The sequence below is a fragment of the Anticarsia gemmatalis genome, chromosome 8, assembly GCF_050436995.1.
Source record: "Anticarsia gemmatalis isolate Benzon Research Colony breed Stoneville strain chromosome 8, ilAntGemm2 primary, whole genome shotgun sequence".
Classification (NCBI taxonomy): Eukaryota; Metazoa; Arthropoda; class Insecta; order Lepidoptera; family Erebidae; genus Anticarsia; species Anticarsia gemmatalis.
The window spans coordinates 11,524,728-11,542,748 of record NC_134752.1 but is presented as its reverse complement, the minus strand read 5'-3'; the positions used below and the strand labels follow the sequence as shown (position 1 = coordinate 11,542,748).

General features: G+C 37.8%; 2 protein-coding genes across 5 annotated transcripts in view; one reads left to right on the top strand and one right to left on the bottom strand.

Annotated features, from left to right (window-relative positions):
* Window positions 1-9,481, top strand: part of stv (BAG domain-containing protein starvin) — a 24,301-nt gene extending 14,820 nt beyond the window's left edge. For 2 of the 3 annotated variants that reach the window (XM_076117773.1, XM_076117774.1), the window contains exons 2-3: window positions 7,065-7,209; window positions 7,374-9,481. In XM_076117773.1, the coding sequence (XP_075973888.1) occupies window positions 7,065-7,209; window positions 7,374-9,190 (1,962 nt within the window). In that variant the 3' untranslated portion in view covers window positions 9,191-9,481. Of the gene's footprint in view, window positions 1-2,278; window positions 2,452-7,064; window positions 7,210-7,373 lie in introns of those variants that run through there. The other variant, XM_076117772.1, reaches the window with a different exon arrangement.
* dor (vacuolar protein sorting-associated protein 18 dor) lies at window positions 9,472-18,021 on the bottom strand. 2 transcript variants are annotated; one of them, XM_076117770.1, is made up of 10 exons: window positions 17,533-18,021; window positions 16,913-17,250; window positions 16,481-16,528; window positions 15,714-16,025; window positions 13,959-15,178; window positions 13,322-13,491; window positions 12,111-12,262; window positions 11,540-11,605; window positions 10,836-11,001; window positions 9,472-10,465 (listed from the first exon to the last, which is right to left on the bottom strand). In XM_076117770.1, the coding sequence occupies exons 1-10, from the start codon at window positions 17,807-17,809 to the stop codon at window positions 10,230-10,232; spliced, it is 2,985 nt and encodes a 994-aa protein (XP_075973885.1). In that variant the 5' UTR covers window positions 17,810-18,021; the 3' UTR covers window positions 9,472-10,229. The 2 variants fall into 2 exon arrangements, with proteins under 2 accessions (XP_075973885.1, XP_075973886.1); XM_076117771.1 differs by lacking the exon at window positions 16,481-16,528.

The following is an 18,021-nucleotide window of genomic DNA, read 5'->3' as shown; positions in this document are numbered from 1 at the left end:
CACCATGTGTGTTTCAATGGTCGGTCATTGACCATGCACCGATTGCCAAATAGCACTCAGCTGTTAAACAATCCGTTATCTAACGTAAGGGAATTAACGAATACTCCACTGGCACTTTGTATTGTTTTACGTATGTTTTAAGGAATAAACGACTAAAATTCTCTTTTATTCGCCTAACAATTTGATCATTTTAGCGTCCAACGCGCAAGGTCTGACGAATTTCCTTTCGTTCTTCTTCTATTTCGGTACTTTATCTGTCTTTTTCTTCCAAAGTCATCGCGATGACGTTTGTGATGTTATTTGCGCCTTGAACAGTACGCCTCTGCCGTCTGGAGCGTATTGAAGACGTATTTATTGAATCGCGAAATAAAACAAATATGTGTGGAACACGAGGATTTTATTAAATAACACCACTTGCCTGCCGCGTCAATGAAATTATGTAAACAAATACTGAGAGTTTTTGTATCAGATGCTCAATTTATTGCTGCAGTAAATTCGTTGTTTATCTCTATTTTCATTCCAATTCCTAATTATTTTTGCAACTAATTAAAGTTGTAGCTACGAGGATATATTGAGCGTTTCCTGAAAATCTTTAATTGTTATTCTCACTAGGAAACTCCTAGTTAATTAAGATTATAAACGTTTTATTTCACTGCGACAAATTACCATTTTCTACTACGCTTCTTTGTTTGTACATGACCACAAAAAGGATTCACGATCTGATATTTTTAAACAGTCTTATTTCACAAGACGTTACGTATTGATTCACAAGTCGATGTTTTGTCTTCCTACTTATCAAAATTATATAATACGTGTCCATAAATAGATTTCTGTTAATCACAATGAGTAATACCAGCCTTGTATACGTTTGGCCCAAGATTGTCGCGCAAATGTATGCATAATCGAATAATGATTAATATTCTCACTACCTTTGAATAAATATAATTAGATGAAACTATTTATAAAAAATCTTGTCACATGTTTTTTTATTGTCATATGATTTTTCCGGAAGTTTCTGGGACGTTCCCATTGCGTATTGTTCGAAATTGACCAGTGATATTATCGGGGCTCCATTCGTATAATATAATAGAATGTTTTTGGTATAACTCCTGTTTTCTTTACTTTTTGTATTCCCCCATTATTTAGACACGTGTACGCTTCTACAATTTTACCTGGACTTACCCTCTTTTATATTAAATAAGAAACTTCTCGCACAAAGATCTTTCATCTATAGAAGTTCCTCAACTGTGTAATGTTGTTGGTAAACAATTTAAGAATAACATGTCCGTGGTTAAACTGTGGTAAGAATGTTGAAATAGTTAATAGAGCTCACAAAAACACATAATATAACAAAGCAGATAATAGCATTAAATATGTTTAGGTAGAAAATTACTATTGGAGTATTTTCAAATGTCATAAAATATCTGAAATTTCATGATTAATTACCAATTTTCCTAAAATAGCTTTTCATTGGGTCAAACAGGCACCATTATTTTGTCAACTTGCCATGTTCACCATCTCCGAAATTGTCTGCGTCCTTGTCAGAAATTGACATCATGTCAAAGTCCTTCGCCGTCAACGTTCGTTAAAGGACAATTGAAAAGCGAATTAATGTGCGGACGTTGCATAAATACAGCATCCAAACAATTAATCAGATGTTTTATAAGGCACGGCGAGGGCAAAAATTTAATAAATTCATACAAGTGGTTATTGCCATTGTGGTGTCCGTTATTGTCCACAATGATTCACACTGATGCCCTGAAAATATTAATGTTGCTTGTTTTATTCGATATTTACTGCATACAAAGTTAATAATGTAAGCGGCACTTGCCCACTACTACTTCATTCCTATGTACAAAAAGCGTGGGCATTAACTTTATCGAATGTTCTCGTATTTATTTCGAGACGGTGCCAGGCGGCAGTCAACGATTTTGCACCCGTCCTTTACACCCCATAATGCATTCAACTACCCCTTGAAACTTCCAGACGGCTTTGACGCAGGCGCCCTGTGTAGCACGGGAAACTCGACTCTATCGCTCTTTGTAGTCAATATTTACATTGCTGCTTCTATACAAAAGCTCAACGTTCGCGTAGGGCCGGACGCACACATGTACAGCGTCAAATGAAATAATACGGTCGAGTGTTTTTGTTGTCTGCGTGAGTACGCGGCGCCGCGCTGTAGCTGTAGAGTGTGGTAGAGTCGTTCTCGAATGGTCCGGGCGGTTCGCGAACTTGCGGCGCCGCGCTCCCACACGCCGTATAAATACAATCGTAGAGCGACCACGGCCGCAGTACAAATCGAGACAAGGTGACGAACGTTACTCCAAATACAGTCTTTACTTTCGCGATATTTACTTGTGAAGTGCTTAGTGAAACATTCCAGTGTTTTGAATATAGGAAATGGAATCACCAGTTGTAGTGGATAAACCTCCGGAATACCATGGCAGTGAAGTAAGTTTCCTGAAACTTTCTTTATTTTTTAAGGAAATAAGAAAGAATTTAATAAATTAAAAATTCGAGGGGCTGTAGCAATTTAACTTTATTCTTTAGCACTACTTCTGTAATAGTTAAAATTATAGTTTCATTCATATTTTCACTAATTCTGTCAAGTTTTTTTTCATGTTTAATGCAGATGCACTTGGTATCTGCACTATGCAATTTTGAGTGGTTGCCTGAATTAAACCTCGTGAAAAGCACGCGATGCTTTTAGGCTATCATACAAATTTTCCGTATACCATAAATGAAAACCCCTTCGAACTTCTCTTATACATCTAATTCTTTAGATCATTTTTACTCGATTGCGGTGACATTAAAACAGTCTACTTGAATTTAAATCGATGACGACAACTTGATAACATTCAAAGAGTATTTAAATCTCGATGATCTAACGAATGGACAATTAGAGAAAGCCGAATGACCCGCAGATCGTTTCCTTGTTCGCATTAGTATTTGGCCAGTGGCCAGGTGGTGGCATGGTCAAAGACTTGTCTGGAATACAGGTGTTACCTTCGCTCAAATTTTACTAATACCATATGAATGTCTCGGACACATATTTTCGTTTTCTGCAGTCTCAATATTCTCTATTTTGTCTTGTACAGTCTCTCTTATCAAGGGGTATAAAAAATCCTTTAAATAAGCACTTATTGATTTTCATTTGCGTGTAAATTTTTACTTTTCTCCTTGTTTAATACTCACATTAAACATGTAACATTTAATTTGAATGTCGGTTACAATAACATAATGGCATTTGCAAGGAATTCAAAATTACGGAACTTGCCTTGACTGATAATTTCGCCGCCTTTGTGCGACCTTCTCGGGCGAAATTTCTTTTTACAATCCATTTTTGTTTAAACAGTAGGCGTCTTCATTTGCTTTAAGAGGCAGAGCTAACACGAGATCTCTGTATACATTCGTACGTCACGAGTCAAATCTCGTGAGTCAGTGGCTACATATTTATCGAAACTCAAACTCCATTTATAGCCATTGCTTACGAAAAGTAATTTCTTCACCCAGTTAAAAACCACACAATTATGGAGCTGAGTTCGACTTCCATTTAAATCTGCGGTTTCACTTTGAAAATGGATATTTTAAGTAAACAAATGTTCGCTTGTTATTCAAAATAATCCATCGATGTCTTGTACTGAAGCTGAAAGCTGTACAAACGATTAGTCAAATCATCTGGTGTATTAATTTAGTACTAAAATACATATTCGGTCATCGCGTTCGATCAGCGTTATATTGAGCGATCCCTCAAAGTTCACTTACCTTTGCCGCTGTTGATACTAAACCCCTTCTGCTTTGTTTATCTGTAAGTGCACGCTTGCTCTAAATACGATCCAATAATGGATCACTTAGTGATATTATCCCAACAGTGTTCCGCCTCAAAATTATGCCATGATTCTAAGTAATACTTGTATATTACGACATCACTTTCATGTTCGCCGCCACGTGACGTTTGTATTATAAACAAAATATTTCCAGCTGTGACTCGCTATTTGTATACGTGATATCATTATTATCATTCTACGTCCTTGCGAAAAAGCTCTAAACATACAGAATTTCGGACTATAACTTTCAATTTTTATAATTTTTTTTTTTATTTTGTGGACTCCTTTGCTCATATTTGTCAATTAAACAAATATTGAATGCTCTTCGATAGCAAACAGTCTTGTATATTGAGATTTACACAAGTTCACGGATAACCTGTTTGCTAACTATTAAATGATCTTTGTAAATATTGAGCTAAATCAAGATGATGATGTCAGGGTGTTTATCTTAGTAGGTAAAATGTATCGTTAACGTACATAAGCGGACCTAACTTTGTACCGTCACAGTGCGTCACAGCCACCATTCGCCTACGAGGATTAAGCTATGCAAATAAGGTTTATATCGAAATCAGCACGATCTTTATTAGTAAGGTAATAATTACCGGATATTTTGAATAATACCTTAAGAAGACATGCAGTGGTTATAACCGTTTTCATCCCACGCACTGATTCATGTATCTCGTTAAGGAAATTATCTGGGTCATCGTGCGATTACCGATTTATCGCTTTATTAGTTGAGTTTATTTCGTAAACAATTATTACCAGTCTCTCAAGCCCATGCTGAACAACACAAACTTAGTGTTTACGAATCGTTCTTGCCACTTGAAATCTAGCAAAATTACATTTATTCGAGCAAAACTAGACATCATACAAAACTTTTATTTATCCCGTCTTATGCAAGAAGTTGATTAATTTTTTTGCAGAAGAATATTTTTTATTAGCCTGTAACTGTAGTGGATCGTGCTATGACAGCAGATCGTTAGGTGTTTGAGGGTCAATGACTTGCTTTGCGTCACCCGCCTCCGTGATTAGCTCTGAAAATATTATTGAGCATTTGTTCTTAGCTGCCTAGGTTATACTAATGGGACATATCATTTATTAAAGACTACAACCAAACTGTTAGACGATGATGCCAAAACTCTTAATTAAAATTGATAAGCGAAATATAAGATTATTTAGATATTTTCAGAAGTTATTTAAATATTTTTTTGCAATATTCCTAGTGGAACATTTTAAACAGGTGGCTCTATAATCTACTGAGCAGCCAAGATCAAAAGGTCAAATCGTAAATAATGCTGCTTGTCTTGAAAACAAATAACATACTTTATCAAGGCGCCGAAGAATTGCAATAATTGTAGTCGGTAGCCTTTATATAAAATCATTAGTGGTGTTAATTTATGTGCCACGTGTGTTTGAGTGCTCACTGAATTACTGTAATTGTTCATAAACATATTCACGAGATGGGGCACGTGTCGTCCGTCTGCCGCGCACACCTCGGCTTCGTTTTCCACTAAACGTCCACAATCGCATGACGCAACGCTGTTGATCGGTTTTTGTTCACTGCCCACACGGTGATGTCACCTAGCACAATCATCTCGACGCTTTTGTACATGAAAGTGGTGTTTTTGTACGTCTTTTCCGTACCTACCAGTCGTATCTTCAAACAATATTTACTGAGTTTGGTTAAAACTCCGATAATGATATGTCGTTAAAGCAATGGTACCTTTTGTTTTTCCACTTCTTGACGTCTTTCGCTTTATTGTAATAACTCGGTATTCTAGATTTAACAAATGTAGTTTTCGGTCAAACGATTCTTCCTAATTGGCTATCTTGACAAAAATAAGCGTTTATAATGATTTGTTATGGTCATTATGTTACAAACAATTCGTTCCCATTTCGTTTTTTCAATGAAAGAATTTCGGTTGCTATAGATCACTGAATAGTGTGCCAGTGTCACAGTACCACCTGTTTCAGCTTCTAGAATACTCCCGCATCTTGACATTTCCAGAAACGATTTAAAGTCGGTCGCCGAATAAAATAAATTAATAGATTGCGGAATTCGAATTGTTAAGGCCTCACGAGTAATTACTGAAGAAAGGTTATTCCGATAACGATCGAAGTAAATATATTTGACGTTCAACAAGCCGGGGGAAGATCAACGCGCCCGCATATATTTCTTGTTAATTTTCGTGTAGTAATAAAACAACAACAATAAAGTTATGTTAATTGGTCAGTTTTTGTGTCGAACAAGCTATAAGCGTGTACTTATCGGGATTATAAATATTTATTCGCGCTATGTAAATCGTCTGAATGTTGTCCGTGTCATGATACCGTAGTATCAAAATACGAAAGTCTCGACTGTAAGGCCACTTCCTCGGCCGTCCTTGCCTTATATGGTTGTATCTGGCGACGCAAATGTGACTACTATGTACCTTTTCTGTTTTGACGTGAGTTGTTCCGTCTCTGTCGCACGCCATGCCGCCGACACTGTACTGCTCCTCAGTAAGGTGGAATGTATTGTGGGGTGGTTGCACTTGTCGTTGCTTTACATATTTATTGTTGAGCCATCCGGATACTTGCGAAACCGGTGATAAATGCTCTTCCTGTATTGGGTTTTTTTAAAACAACAATTCAGGTTTCGATTACATTGACAATGTATTTTTAAACATTTAATTGGTGAGAATTATCTGTTAACCATCTTTGTCAGATGAATGATGAAGATAAAGAGTATTGCAACATATTTGTGTGAATAGTGCTCTAGACGATCAACGTTGTCAGGTGACTATATAGTACCGGCTAGCCGTGTCACTTCTCATAATGCGCACAATTATAGAATTACACTTAGCTGACACATGCTTAGCAGCCCACGCGATAATATGGACAAATAGAAGGAAAAACAAAGAAAATACTTAGTTCGAAGGCGAACGCGGAAATCATGGTCTTTTTGCTACACATATGGAAATCTTTGCTCATCAGAATTCATTAAAATAAGGGTATTCCAAGTTCAGTTGTTTAGTTTGACCATGCAGAACGCAGATGCCGTTAGACAACATAATATATCTACAACGCAAACAGATCTCGTGCCAAAACTCCAATTACACCTTAATCATATTATCAGTTGTTGACACCTCATGTACCGTGCCAGTTTTTGCTTTTTACTTGACGTTATCGTGAACATTTCCGTTTTTATATTTGAATAAGGCTTGATAATTAACCGGTTGTTTGTTTTTTGTGCAGCGCGGGTTCCCGTTTGATGAGGACGAGGGCTCGGGCGCGTGGAGTGAGCTCGCGGCGCGGCACCCCGACATAGCGGCGCGGCTGCGGCAGCGCCCCGCCACCTGGGCCAGGAAGCGGCGACCGTCCAGCCAGGACGCCACTGACGGTACGTTCAATTTATACATTCTATTCGATTATACATTAACCTTCATCAAGTCCAATATTCATTCCATCCATTTACTTTTAAAACTGGCTATATGTAAGACAAGATTCACTAAATTTGGATCTTGCTCTTTACAGGTTTTCTTAAAAAACGTTTCGTAATTGCAGATTTTGGCGACGGTTTCGGCGGCTTCGACAGATTCCCCTTCGACGACATCCCACCAGAGTTTAGAGAACACTTCCCGTCACATTGGAACCGCAGATTCGGAGCTCGCGACGAGCCTCCGCATCCAGAAGCACACCCGCAACAGACACAAGCCGCGCCGCAGTCGCCGCCGGCGCACCAACAGACCACAGCTACACAGACTGAGCAAGAACCTGGTCCACAGGAACACGAACAACCTACACATTTACCACCACAGTACGGCTTAAGGAACACAGTCTCACACGATCTCGGCCAGAAGAGTGCCGCCGACCCTAGCCTGGTCGATGCGGACGACAGAAACCAGAGGTCTATGTCAGCGCCTCCAGACAGCAGCGCACCCCCTAACCAAAGTTTCAAAATGAGCGGACAGAACCATCAGGAGCATCCTCACGCTGAGCAGCACTCCAATGTGCGACACATACCTATCTTCGTGGAGGGCAGAGATGAACCCGTGATCAATAAATCTGTCGATCACGGAACACACTTTGGTGACACCAAACCCGCATATCAGTCTCCCCCACAGCAACAGCCGCACATTGACAGAGATCAGTATTTCGCTGACGACGGACCCGTCGGCTTCCATCATCCACCGAACTTCTCCAGAGCTTTCGGTACACCGTTCAACAAAGGCTTCCGACAGGGTCCTCAGCCTTTTGTTCAACAAAAAGTGTACCCGCAGGCGGCGTACACCCGCGGCGCTTCTCCGCACAGATCTCAGTCGCCTAAACCACAAACGCCTGATGAGCATTATGTGAAGGTGCCAGTACATCACGATCACAATGCAGCTAAGACTGAACCTCCGTCCAGACCTCAGCAGAGGCAAGCGCCGCCGCAGCAGCACCAGCCGCCTCCGCAACCTCAGCCGAAGCAGCCGCCGCCACCACAACAACAACAGAGGCAACCTTCCCCGCAGCAGCAGGCCCCACAGCGGGAGCAGACTCCTCCACAACCCAAACAACAACCTTCCGCTAACGATCCCATCACATTGATCCTCAGCATTCAAACTGACGTCTTAAACCTAATGACAGAAGTCGAAAACTTCAAAGGTACCAAAAAAGATAAAAAGTACCTGTTCTTAGATGAGATGCTTACGAGGAATCTCATTAAATTAGACAATATCGAAACGGACGGTAAAGAAAATATTCGACAGGCGCGGAAGGAGGCTATTAAGTGCATCCAAAAATGTATAGCTGTATTAGAAGCCAAAGCCGATAGTAACGCTAATGTCCAGAGTCAACCTCAGGCCGATGTAGAAATGAAGGAAAACGTAGAGGCACAGGCAGCCGAACCGGTCACTGAGAACGGCGAGGTTGAGATGAACGAGGCGACCAAAGAGCAGGGACAGGGCGAGCCACAACCGGAGCAACCTGCGGAGGTGGCGACACAGGAGGTGAAGACTGAGCCGCAGCCGCAGGAACCGGCCACCGACGCCAAGGTTGAAGACAAACCTGAGCCGCCCGTCGACAACAAAGAAGCTACACAAACACAAGCGGCCGACACGCGACCCGACGACAAAGCTCCCGAACAACAAACAAAAGATACAGAGCAGAAGGACGAAGAGAAAAGCCCTAAATCTAAAATAGTGAAAAAGGTGGACAAAAGCAAAGATAAGAAAGATAAAGATGAATGTAATGATAGTAGTAAGCAAGACAAGGAGGATAGCAATAAGGAACAGAAGCAAGTGGAGGAGAAGAGCGCCGTAGATATAATGCAAGTAGACGATAAGGTTGATAAGACGGAGGCGCAGGTGATGGAAGTAGATGGTGCTGCTAGTCAATAAAGTTAGTTCGCGTTAGTGAATTGTCGCGTTAGATACACAGTGGTAACCGCGCACGGGGCCCGAGTGCTGCCTCTCTTAATCTTCGTGTTTATTTGTGCATAAATAACACAGGTGTTGACATTGTATTGTTTATGTTTGTACATTTTACGTTTTTAATATTAAACAAATGTGTAAAGATATTTGTTGTCCTCTAGGATTTGAACGGTCTCCTCTCATCCTAATATTTAATAATTTATTGTTTATCATTACTTGATAACACAATTTTCTCAATAAATAATGAATCCATTCGAAGTGTTTATTTTATTTATTATCCATTCATTTTACAATATAAACTTTATATTACTTTTCTTAACTTATGATAAGTATTTAATAAAATGGAACTGAACGAAAATCCATGATGCTAAAATAATATTATCACAGAAAATATACAGAATACATGGCGTTTTATACATCTAGCATAATAATGTAATTTAATATTATCAGTTCATTTATGTATAGTAACACTGAACATAGCCTTCGTAGTATAAAATTTAACGAATGCAATTATTTGATCACAAATAAGGCATACAAGGTCTCTAGACCGACGCTAAACATACAACATTGTCTTTTATATACCATTTACACATACATACTATAAAATTATAATTTATACATAAAGCAAGGCTATTTACTATAAAGATACATTGTCTTTCTACTTTGACTGATTATGAGCAACGAAATATTGAAAGAAACACATGACAGCAAATTATTCGGACTGCTTTACTACAGAGTGCTTTGATGTTAAAAAGTTAAAAATCCCTTTTATACTATGCTGAAAACCGAATCAAAATTGGTTCAACCAAACGCGAGATGATCGCGCTCTAACAAACATACGTACGGTTCGAACTGAGAACCTCCTTTCTTTGAAGTTGGTTATAAAAAACCTAGCAACTAGGGACTGCCGACAGTTTAGTACCCATACTGTTTCATTCTCTTATAGTCTGTATAAACGGGTATTTCTTTCTATAGAACATACTTTCTTACTCCTCACTTCTTAAATTTACTCCCACTCCTTCATAACCCTATCCCAGTCTTCATCAGAGATGAACGGTTTATCAATACACTGTATCATGTGTTCCCCACAGAATATGCACTCCTTGGCCACGATGTCGTCGATCTTGTTCCTCAGGTCCTCTCGTAGCGGGAGGCCGCTGGAGGTGACGGAGGACAGCTCTATGTTAGAGAGGACGGTGAGCTGGCGCTGCTGGTCGGTCAGTTCGTTACGACGAGTAGGACCTGTAAAAAAGAGTAATTGGTAAAGTATAGGAACCATTTTCAAGAGAAATTGAGTAAAAATTAATTATATTATTAGTTTTTTATATCTATAAAGATAATTCTCAGGCCAAATGTATGTCTCTTTTTTTGACCACTTTAATAGATGAAAAATAAAGTTGAATGCATGTGCATTGAAATAAAGTTAAGTCCAGATAACTTCACTTCATTTTAGGATTATTGCTCTCAGTTTAGTGGCTATAGAAATCTTGAAGAAAGGCTTTCACTTCGATAGCTTATGTCCTCAGAAAAGCAAAAGAATAACAATGCATAAAAAAAATCATGCGTTGTGTAGGCAGACACTAAAGAACGCAAAAAAATATGTAATACATACTAAGTATTGGCATCGTCTCGGACATGAGACAGTCGCTATGAAACTTGTGTCCGCAGGGGAACAAGTAGAAGGGCCGCAGTAACAACGCGATGTCACACAGACAACACAGGTCACTGACCCGCACTGTCACGCTGCGGTTACGGAACGACTGGATCTCGGCACGAACCTGTCAAAAATATAAAATTACTAGCTGACCCGGCAAACGTTGCATTGCCATATAAGTTAAAAAAAAAAAGTGTCACTGAGGGGTATGAAAAATAGATGTTGGCCGATTCTCTGACCTACTCAATATGCTCACAAAATTTCATCAAAATCGATCAAGCCGTTTCGGAGGAGTATGGCAACGTAAACTGTGACGTGAGAATTTTATATATTAGATTTAAAAAGAAAGAAAACGACTTTATTGGACACAGAATTAATAACATAATACATGACGATTAAGCTAAATACAATACAATTGTCAGTATACAAAATGTGCTTATGCTATTCAAAATGAGCCCAAAAGGCGGCACTGTGCAATATGCCACTGTTCACTGGGTGACTGCAGCGCTGATTTTTAGCTGAAGCCTATTTGAGTTCCTTAAACATTTAGAACCATGTGACTTTGTCTCCATAAATACATTTCTCGAGGTAAAAAGTATCCTATGCATTAATTTAGTAACAGTTTCTAATAGATCAATATTTCATAAAAGTTGTTCACTCACATGATCTGCTGAGGTAGTGGCTTCCTCCATTTCAGCTTTCATCATTTCTATTTCTTGATTATACTCCTGTAAATAACCAAAATACATTTGAGAAGAACAAAATATATTTTTTTAAACTGGTGGACCGGGAAACAGCTCTTAAGGAACAATTATATTCTTTACATAAATCTGACGGACCCGTCAGTTGCTGTTTAGTTCAAAATAGAGTGTGATGTGGTACCATTAGTAGCGCAACCTACCGATTCCAATTGTAAGGAACCAATTACACACCCAAATCACATAAATCAGTCCAGCCGTTTAAAAAGGAATAGTGTGACACAGTATTTCTGTACGCTACGTGTGTTGTTAATCTAGTACATTAACAATCTTTGTGAACTTTGGCGTGATTGAGTAACATACATGGGTATCTCTATGTATCTGACTAGGCCGTGGTGACCACTGCTCCCTAATCAAATCAAATTTTCGCTGATGCGCACCGAGATGGTTTATATAGCCAATTTGAGCAGTGAGGGCATGTGAGTTTACCACTAATTAACAATGGCAGTAGGATAGTTGGACATGAACTCTTTACCTTCAAAGACTCGCAGATAGGTTGTCTGAAGTGGTCGATGGTGACGACATCACTGAAGAACGGCAGAATATCCTCGATCTTGATGAGTTGACACTCTTCTAGGAAGTTCATCGCTTCCTTCATGTCCTGGTTCTTTGTTATCACACTCTCAGCTGAAAATAAAGTTAAGTTAATTAGCAACTAATACTACTAACATTTTTGACATAACCGACCTATAATTAAATCGGTTTGTATATAAATTCACGTTATAAACTTCATCCTAAAGGAGAAGACAGAGGTGAAGGCATCAGTAATTCCCATTCAATGTTATCGCAAAACCCATATTTTATCAAGATTGGTTTATTGAACAATTGCTTTTTTGAACAATGCCTAACACAAGGCAAGATTTTCTTTACTCATACACAAAAGAGAAAATGTATCCAGTTGAACAATACGTAATTCCGATTTATAAATAGTCCATTTAAATAACAAATAAATAAATACGCGGCATTTAACTCTAGCTTATAATGGTCACCAATCTTCTACAAAGGCATAATAAATTAACCGACACATAATTATTTATACATGAGTCCATAGATCTCAATTAAATAAATATCAAGAACATCCATTAATTATCATAAGTCATCAATTAAGATGCGTAGTATTGTGCTCTTAGTGCGTTACAATCATTGCAGTGCACTTGTGTACTGAATCACAATATATTGTAATATTGTTATATAATGTTGAAACTATATTGTATGCAGGCTAAAGCTGGTTTAATTGCATGTTTGTTTAATGGTTGTGTTTGTTTAATAGAGTATTTGAAATTGTAATTATTCTTGTTAGCTATCTCGTTATGTTCAATCAAACTGATAATAAGTTTTGATGGCAATACGATTTGAAGGAAGAAAAAGCTTTATTACATTACATTTACGAATACGGTTCTATTAACTTAATGACAATTAAAGATACAATTTCAGTTTAAGACCACTGCAATTTCGAGCGCCATTGATTTTGATATAGCTCTGTGCATTGTCACAATGATAATGATGCCATATTTTTACCCGACTTCGCAAAAACAGTAAGGATTATTAAATCTGAATCAGTAGTATCTGAATGTTCACCGTTCTCGAGTAACGCAAGCTGATAGTGATACTTAAGTTTTTCGCAAGCTCGGGGGCCTGACTGACGAATGATAATGATGACTGAAAATAAAGTAAAGTAAGTCTCACCAATATTAAGCCACAGTTGTCTCTGCAGCTCTGTATCCTCGGGCATGCCGGCGATGTTCTTGGCGAGCTGCAGGTCCACTTGCAGCGCCAGCTCTACCGCCGACTCCCACAGACCGAGCAATGCTGATAGATTCACACACGCCGCTGATAGGTCCTTCTCACGACAAAGTCTAGAAAAAATAGATATTTGGTTATAAATATGGGCCTGCGTAGTAATCGTAATAGGCGGTGCTCCTGTAAGATAGGTGTTTGAAGAAATCATCACGAATCGCGTTCTTAGTTCTCAACATCATGGAGCAAAGGCGTGATTTTACGTATTTGAAAATATGGGCATGTTGCTTATTACAATACAATAAAAATCTGACCTTGCTCTTAGGAGTAATTTTCATGTATCGATAACGAGTAATATAAACGTCAAGCGTGCACGTGCGTATACGTAGATATTCGTATCGTTTGACATGTGTCGTCCGAGATAGTAAAACACTCTAATATAATGAATCCTAGTTTAAAAGACGTTCTAACGAGCTAATATTTCGAAACAAATTAATGTTTACTCCAAAGCCTAAATCTTGAATTCTGACTGCTCTATTTGCGAAAATTGTTTGTTACATTTACAACTACATCTTATGACACTTACCTCAAAGCATAATGCACATCATAATTGACCACAGCGATATCAGTTCCTTGTCTCGCTAGATACCTCGTCAACGCGTCTTGATCATGCTCCACGTACAACGTCAACAAATAATTATGTATCGCTTTATCCCTCACATTGAAGTTCAGCATGAATTCCAAGTACCTAATAATTTCTGATACATGTTCCTCATCACTCTGGCAAGAGAGGAACGCTGGGAGGAGCTTCGAGGGACTAAGTCTATCCCCTTGAGCGATCAGAGCAGTCACCGTATGCTTAGGACACTTGTCTATAAGCGAAGGAGCAAATTGATAGAACAACTCAGGCCTTTTTAACGTCTGCAAAGTCTGTATAGCATCTAAATAAGACTTCTTATAAATATACTGAGCGACAACGTTCTCATAATCTTCATTTATTATCATCAATTTAATCAAATTTTGCTTATCTCCGTGAGACGCCATCAAATCGTATACAACGGATTTCACATGCTGCATACATTTTGTTACTTTTGGATGTAGTAAGAACACTTCGAAATCACTTTGAATTTGTTGATATTCATTTGTTTCCTGCTTTTCTGTTCTACGGAGTAAGCCTAGTTGTGATAAATACAACTCCGTCATCCAAATAACAAGCATCGATATTAAAGTCTTATCGTCATCTTTCAACGAATCAAGTCTTTTACTCAAATACACTTTCAAAGCATTTGGCTTTTCTAGTTCCAAAAACTTCAGACAGATTGTTTCAAAACTGCTTTGTGTCTCGGCAAATATCTCCGCGCTCCTTTCATATTCGCCTTTACTGAACAACAATTCTGCTTGTTTCACATTAACAATATCAATAAAAGCGGGATTGTTAAAACAATAGTCTTTAGCGAGATCGAACTCTTCTTTATCGCAATAAATTCTCCATAGATTCCTCTCTTCTCTTATAACTTTGTATCTGAAAACTGATTTGTCTGTGATAGCCCATATTCTATTTTTCTTACAATCTCGGACAATATTTTTAAGTTTTCCATGAGCTTCTGTATACATATCTTCGTAAATCAACTCTTGGCTGATCAAAGAGACTATTTTCACTCTGTCGGAGTACATGAGTAGTGCATGAAACTCGGTGAGCACGAATGAAAGAGGTGCTACCTCTTTTTCTGTGCCTCCTGTAGGGTAACTGATTAGAGAGCTTTGACTGATCAGTGAGTTTGAATTCTGTTGAGATATTGGATCCAGCTGCGAAGTAAGAAGGTCACGGCGTTAGAAATATATAAAAACTGTTCTACAATTGGGTAGTTGGCTGGGTTAACGAATAAAGACATTTTATTAGAGACTCGTTTATTACGAAAATACGATATTAGGGACGTCATTACCCGTATTTCTATACTAAAATGTGTTTTTAACATTTTATAAAAAGTAGCTGATTGGACTGGTAGTCAACTACAATATTTTAAAGAAATAACAAAAGCATTGCCTGTTAATGTACAAGCAAGGGCAATCTTAAGAATTTTTTTACATGTTCGTAAGCAGCGTCTAGAATCATTTTATAGAGCAGCTATAAATCGCTTTAAATAGTTGCTTCATATTGCGAATCTATTCCACTAAGTTATATACTATTTAAGGAAACTAAGTGTTATGACCATGAAACAGTACACAGCACATTATTTATTTAATGAGATTTGCTACTAGCATTATCACCACACTACAATCAGTGTGAGTATCAAAATGAGGAAAAAGGTTTAAATACTAACAAAATATACCAGTAACTTACTTGGCCATAAAATATTCCGCGTCCCGTCAACCACGCAAAGGTCTTTGGCGCATCTGCTTTATCGAAAAAGAACTGCATTTTCGAATATTTTAAATTCGAATGTATATCTTGGAAACCAGTCTCTGGTATAGTCAAATACATGTAGAATATTGACTGCAAGGATGGTTTGTCATCTTTCATCACAGCTTGGCCGGTAAACTGGTACAATCTGGTTGCTGTAGTAATAAATATGAAATATTTGCTTGTCTTATTTACTCTGTGGAACTGTATTCCTGTTATCGGCATCTCAGAGCCTTTGCCGATGTCGAAAATCTGTGGAACATTGTAGTCTTAGTACATATTAGGGTTTTACAATTTGTTATAAAGTATTGTGCTGATTGCAAGCTTTACTTGATGGTGGAAGGAAAATTAGTCTAGGAATGTTTTCTATGATATGTGCAGAAAAATATTATGTCAGAAACATGAAGCAAAATATTTGTATGTTTTATTCTGTATCAACTTTTATTTAATAATCACTTTTAATTATTATTTAATTTTCTAAATTCCATTTTAAAAATCACCCACCTGCTTTAACTATCTATTGTACATTAAACTAAACTTTTCAACAAAATATTCTTACTATCTATTGTACATTATACTAAACTTTTTAACAAGATATTCTTTACTGTACAATATTGAGTTCCCATTAAACTGTAATACTTATATCATATCATCTAGCACTCATACAACACTCAGAATAGAAAGCATAAGAAAAACAGTAAATTTACCAAACCCTCAACTTCCTTGTTTCCATACAGAGGAAGATAGTTAGGCAGCTTGTGTAGGAAATACACATCATTATAATGAGGACAACACAAATTATAACCAAAAAGAAGACAGATTATATTTTTTATTATTTTTTATATTAGGTGATTGAAATACATGTGATAAGACATTTCTTAAATGAGACAATAGTAATTTTACAAGCAGTTTTGTGTTGAAGAAAGTTAGTGATATTCTAAGAACTGTAACTACAAAAATTTATTAAATTGTGATATTAAAATGTGTAAAGTATAAGACAATGTGTAGTTGCATCATCTAGGATCAAAAAGGTGCCAATCAGATCATATTTTATTGTTTGTGTTTCAGTACTTGGCTTAAGTAAACATAGAAAGAATCAAATAACATGGTGATAAAAGAAAACCATTAATCTTATTTACCTCTCTCCAATACTGATTGCCAGCAGTAAACATCCGGTCACTATCAGCTTCAAATTCAGTCTCAAACAGATGCCCTTGAGAAGTCCCCAGCAGAATAGGCCCAGTAGTATTCTCAGAGGTATTCTCCCAATTCCATCCCACTTCTGTCACTTCATAACTCTTGGACTTACTCACTTGTTTTACTTTAAAACTCTTCTGATGTAAGTATAATAGTTCAGGATACCCCATGCCATCTTTGCTTCGAGGAGCAAATGCCATGAGAAGGTGACAACCAAGTGGGTCAAGAAATATGGAATTCAGTTTGGAATTTTGTTGAACAAATTTTGAGTAGTCAATCTCTGAAATAGTAAATTGAAGGTAATTTAAGTAACTTTATTGTGAAGTTTAGTAATGTTTAGGTCACAGAGAAGGCCTCCAACTAGATGGCTAGATGAGATCATACCTTACTGTGTAGGGCTGCAATTGATAAGACAAGCACAGGACTGTATCTAGTGGTATAGGGGGAGGTATACTCAACAGTGGGGGGTAACATGTTGAATAGACTTTAATAAGAAATTAGTAACGTAATTAATCACTTTGCAGTACACAAAACTGAAAGGTTCTAGGTGAGTTTAACATACCTTCACCACAGTCCCCTTTCTTCTTCAAATCGAGACGAAATAACTTCCTTCCATCGTCTTCTTTAGACATGGCCAGTACCAGAGAGTCATTCGACACCGCTGCATGAGTTATTACACCAGTGATATTGTTCAGTATCATTTTCTTCTTCGTAAACATTGGACTATAGTCTTCGAGTTCCATGTTTATATAGCCGGAGGACACCATTGGTTCAGACATAGGTTTCGGCCGCTGTGAACTCTGCGACGCCTGCTCGTACTGATCAAAAATTGAAGTCATGTTCACTGAAAATGGGTGTTGCTCGAAATTACACTATAATACTGGAACTTTTATAGTAGACAGTCTTTGTTCTCAACTGCTATCTAGCAAGCCGTCTGACTGGTCGTTTCGTGCATTATATTAACTATTTCCACACCAATACCGTATTGCCGATAAATTATAGAATTCAATACAAAAGGAAAATGTTTTCGTTTGCAATGACAGTTTCCTAT

Bases quoted from the DNA above. Each gene is read 5' to 3' on its own strand.
- dor (XM_076117770.1), bottom strand. From the start codon at position 17,809: ATGACTTCAATTTTTGATCAGTACGAGCAGGCGTCGCAGAGTTCACAG. The intron at 16,026-16,480 runs GTAAATTTACTG...AATGTTCCACAG, and splicing joins ACAAGGAAGTTGAGGGTTTG to ATTTTCGACATCGGCAAAGG. The intron at 10,466-10,835 runs GTATGTATTACA...TCTTTTTTACAG, and splicing joins CGAGACGATGCCAATACTTA to GTCCTACTCGTCGTAACGAA.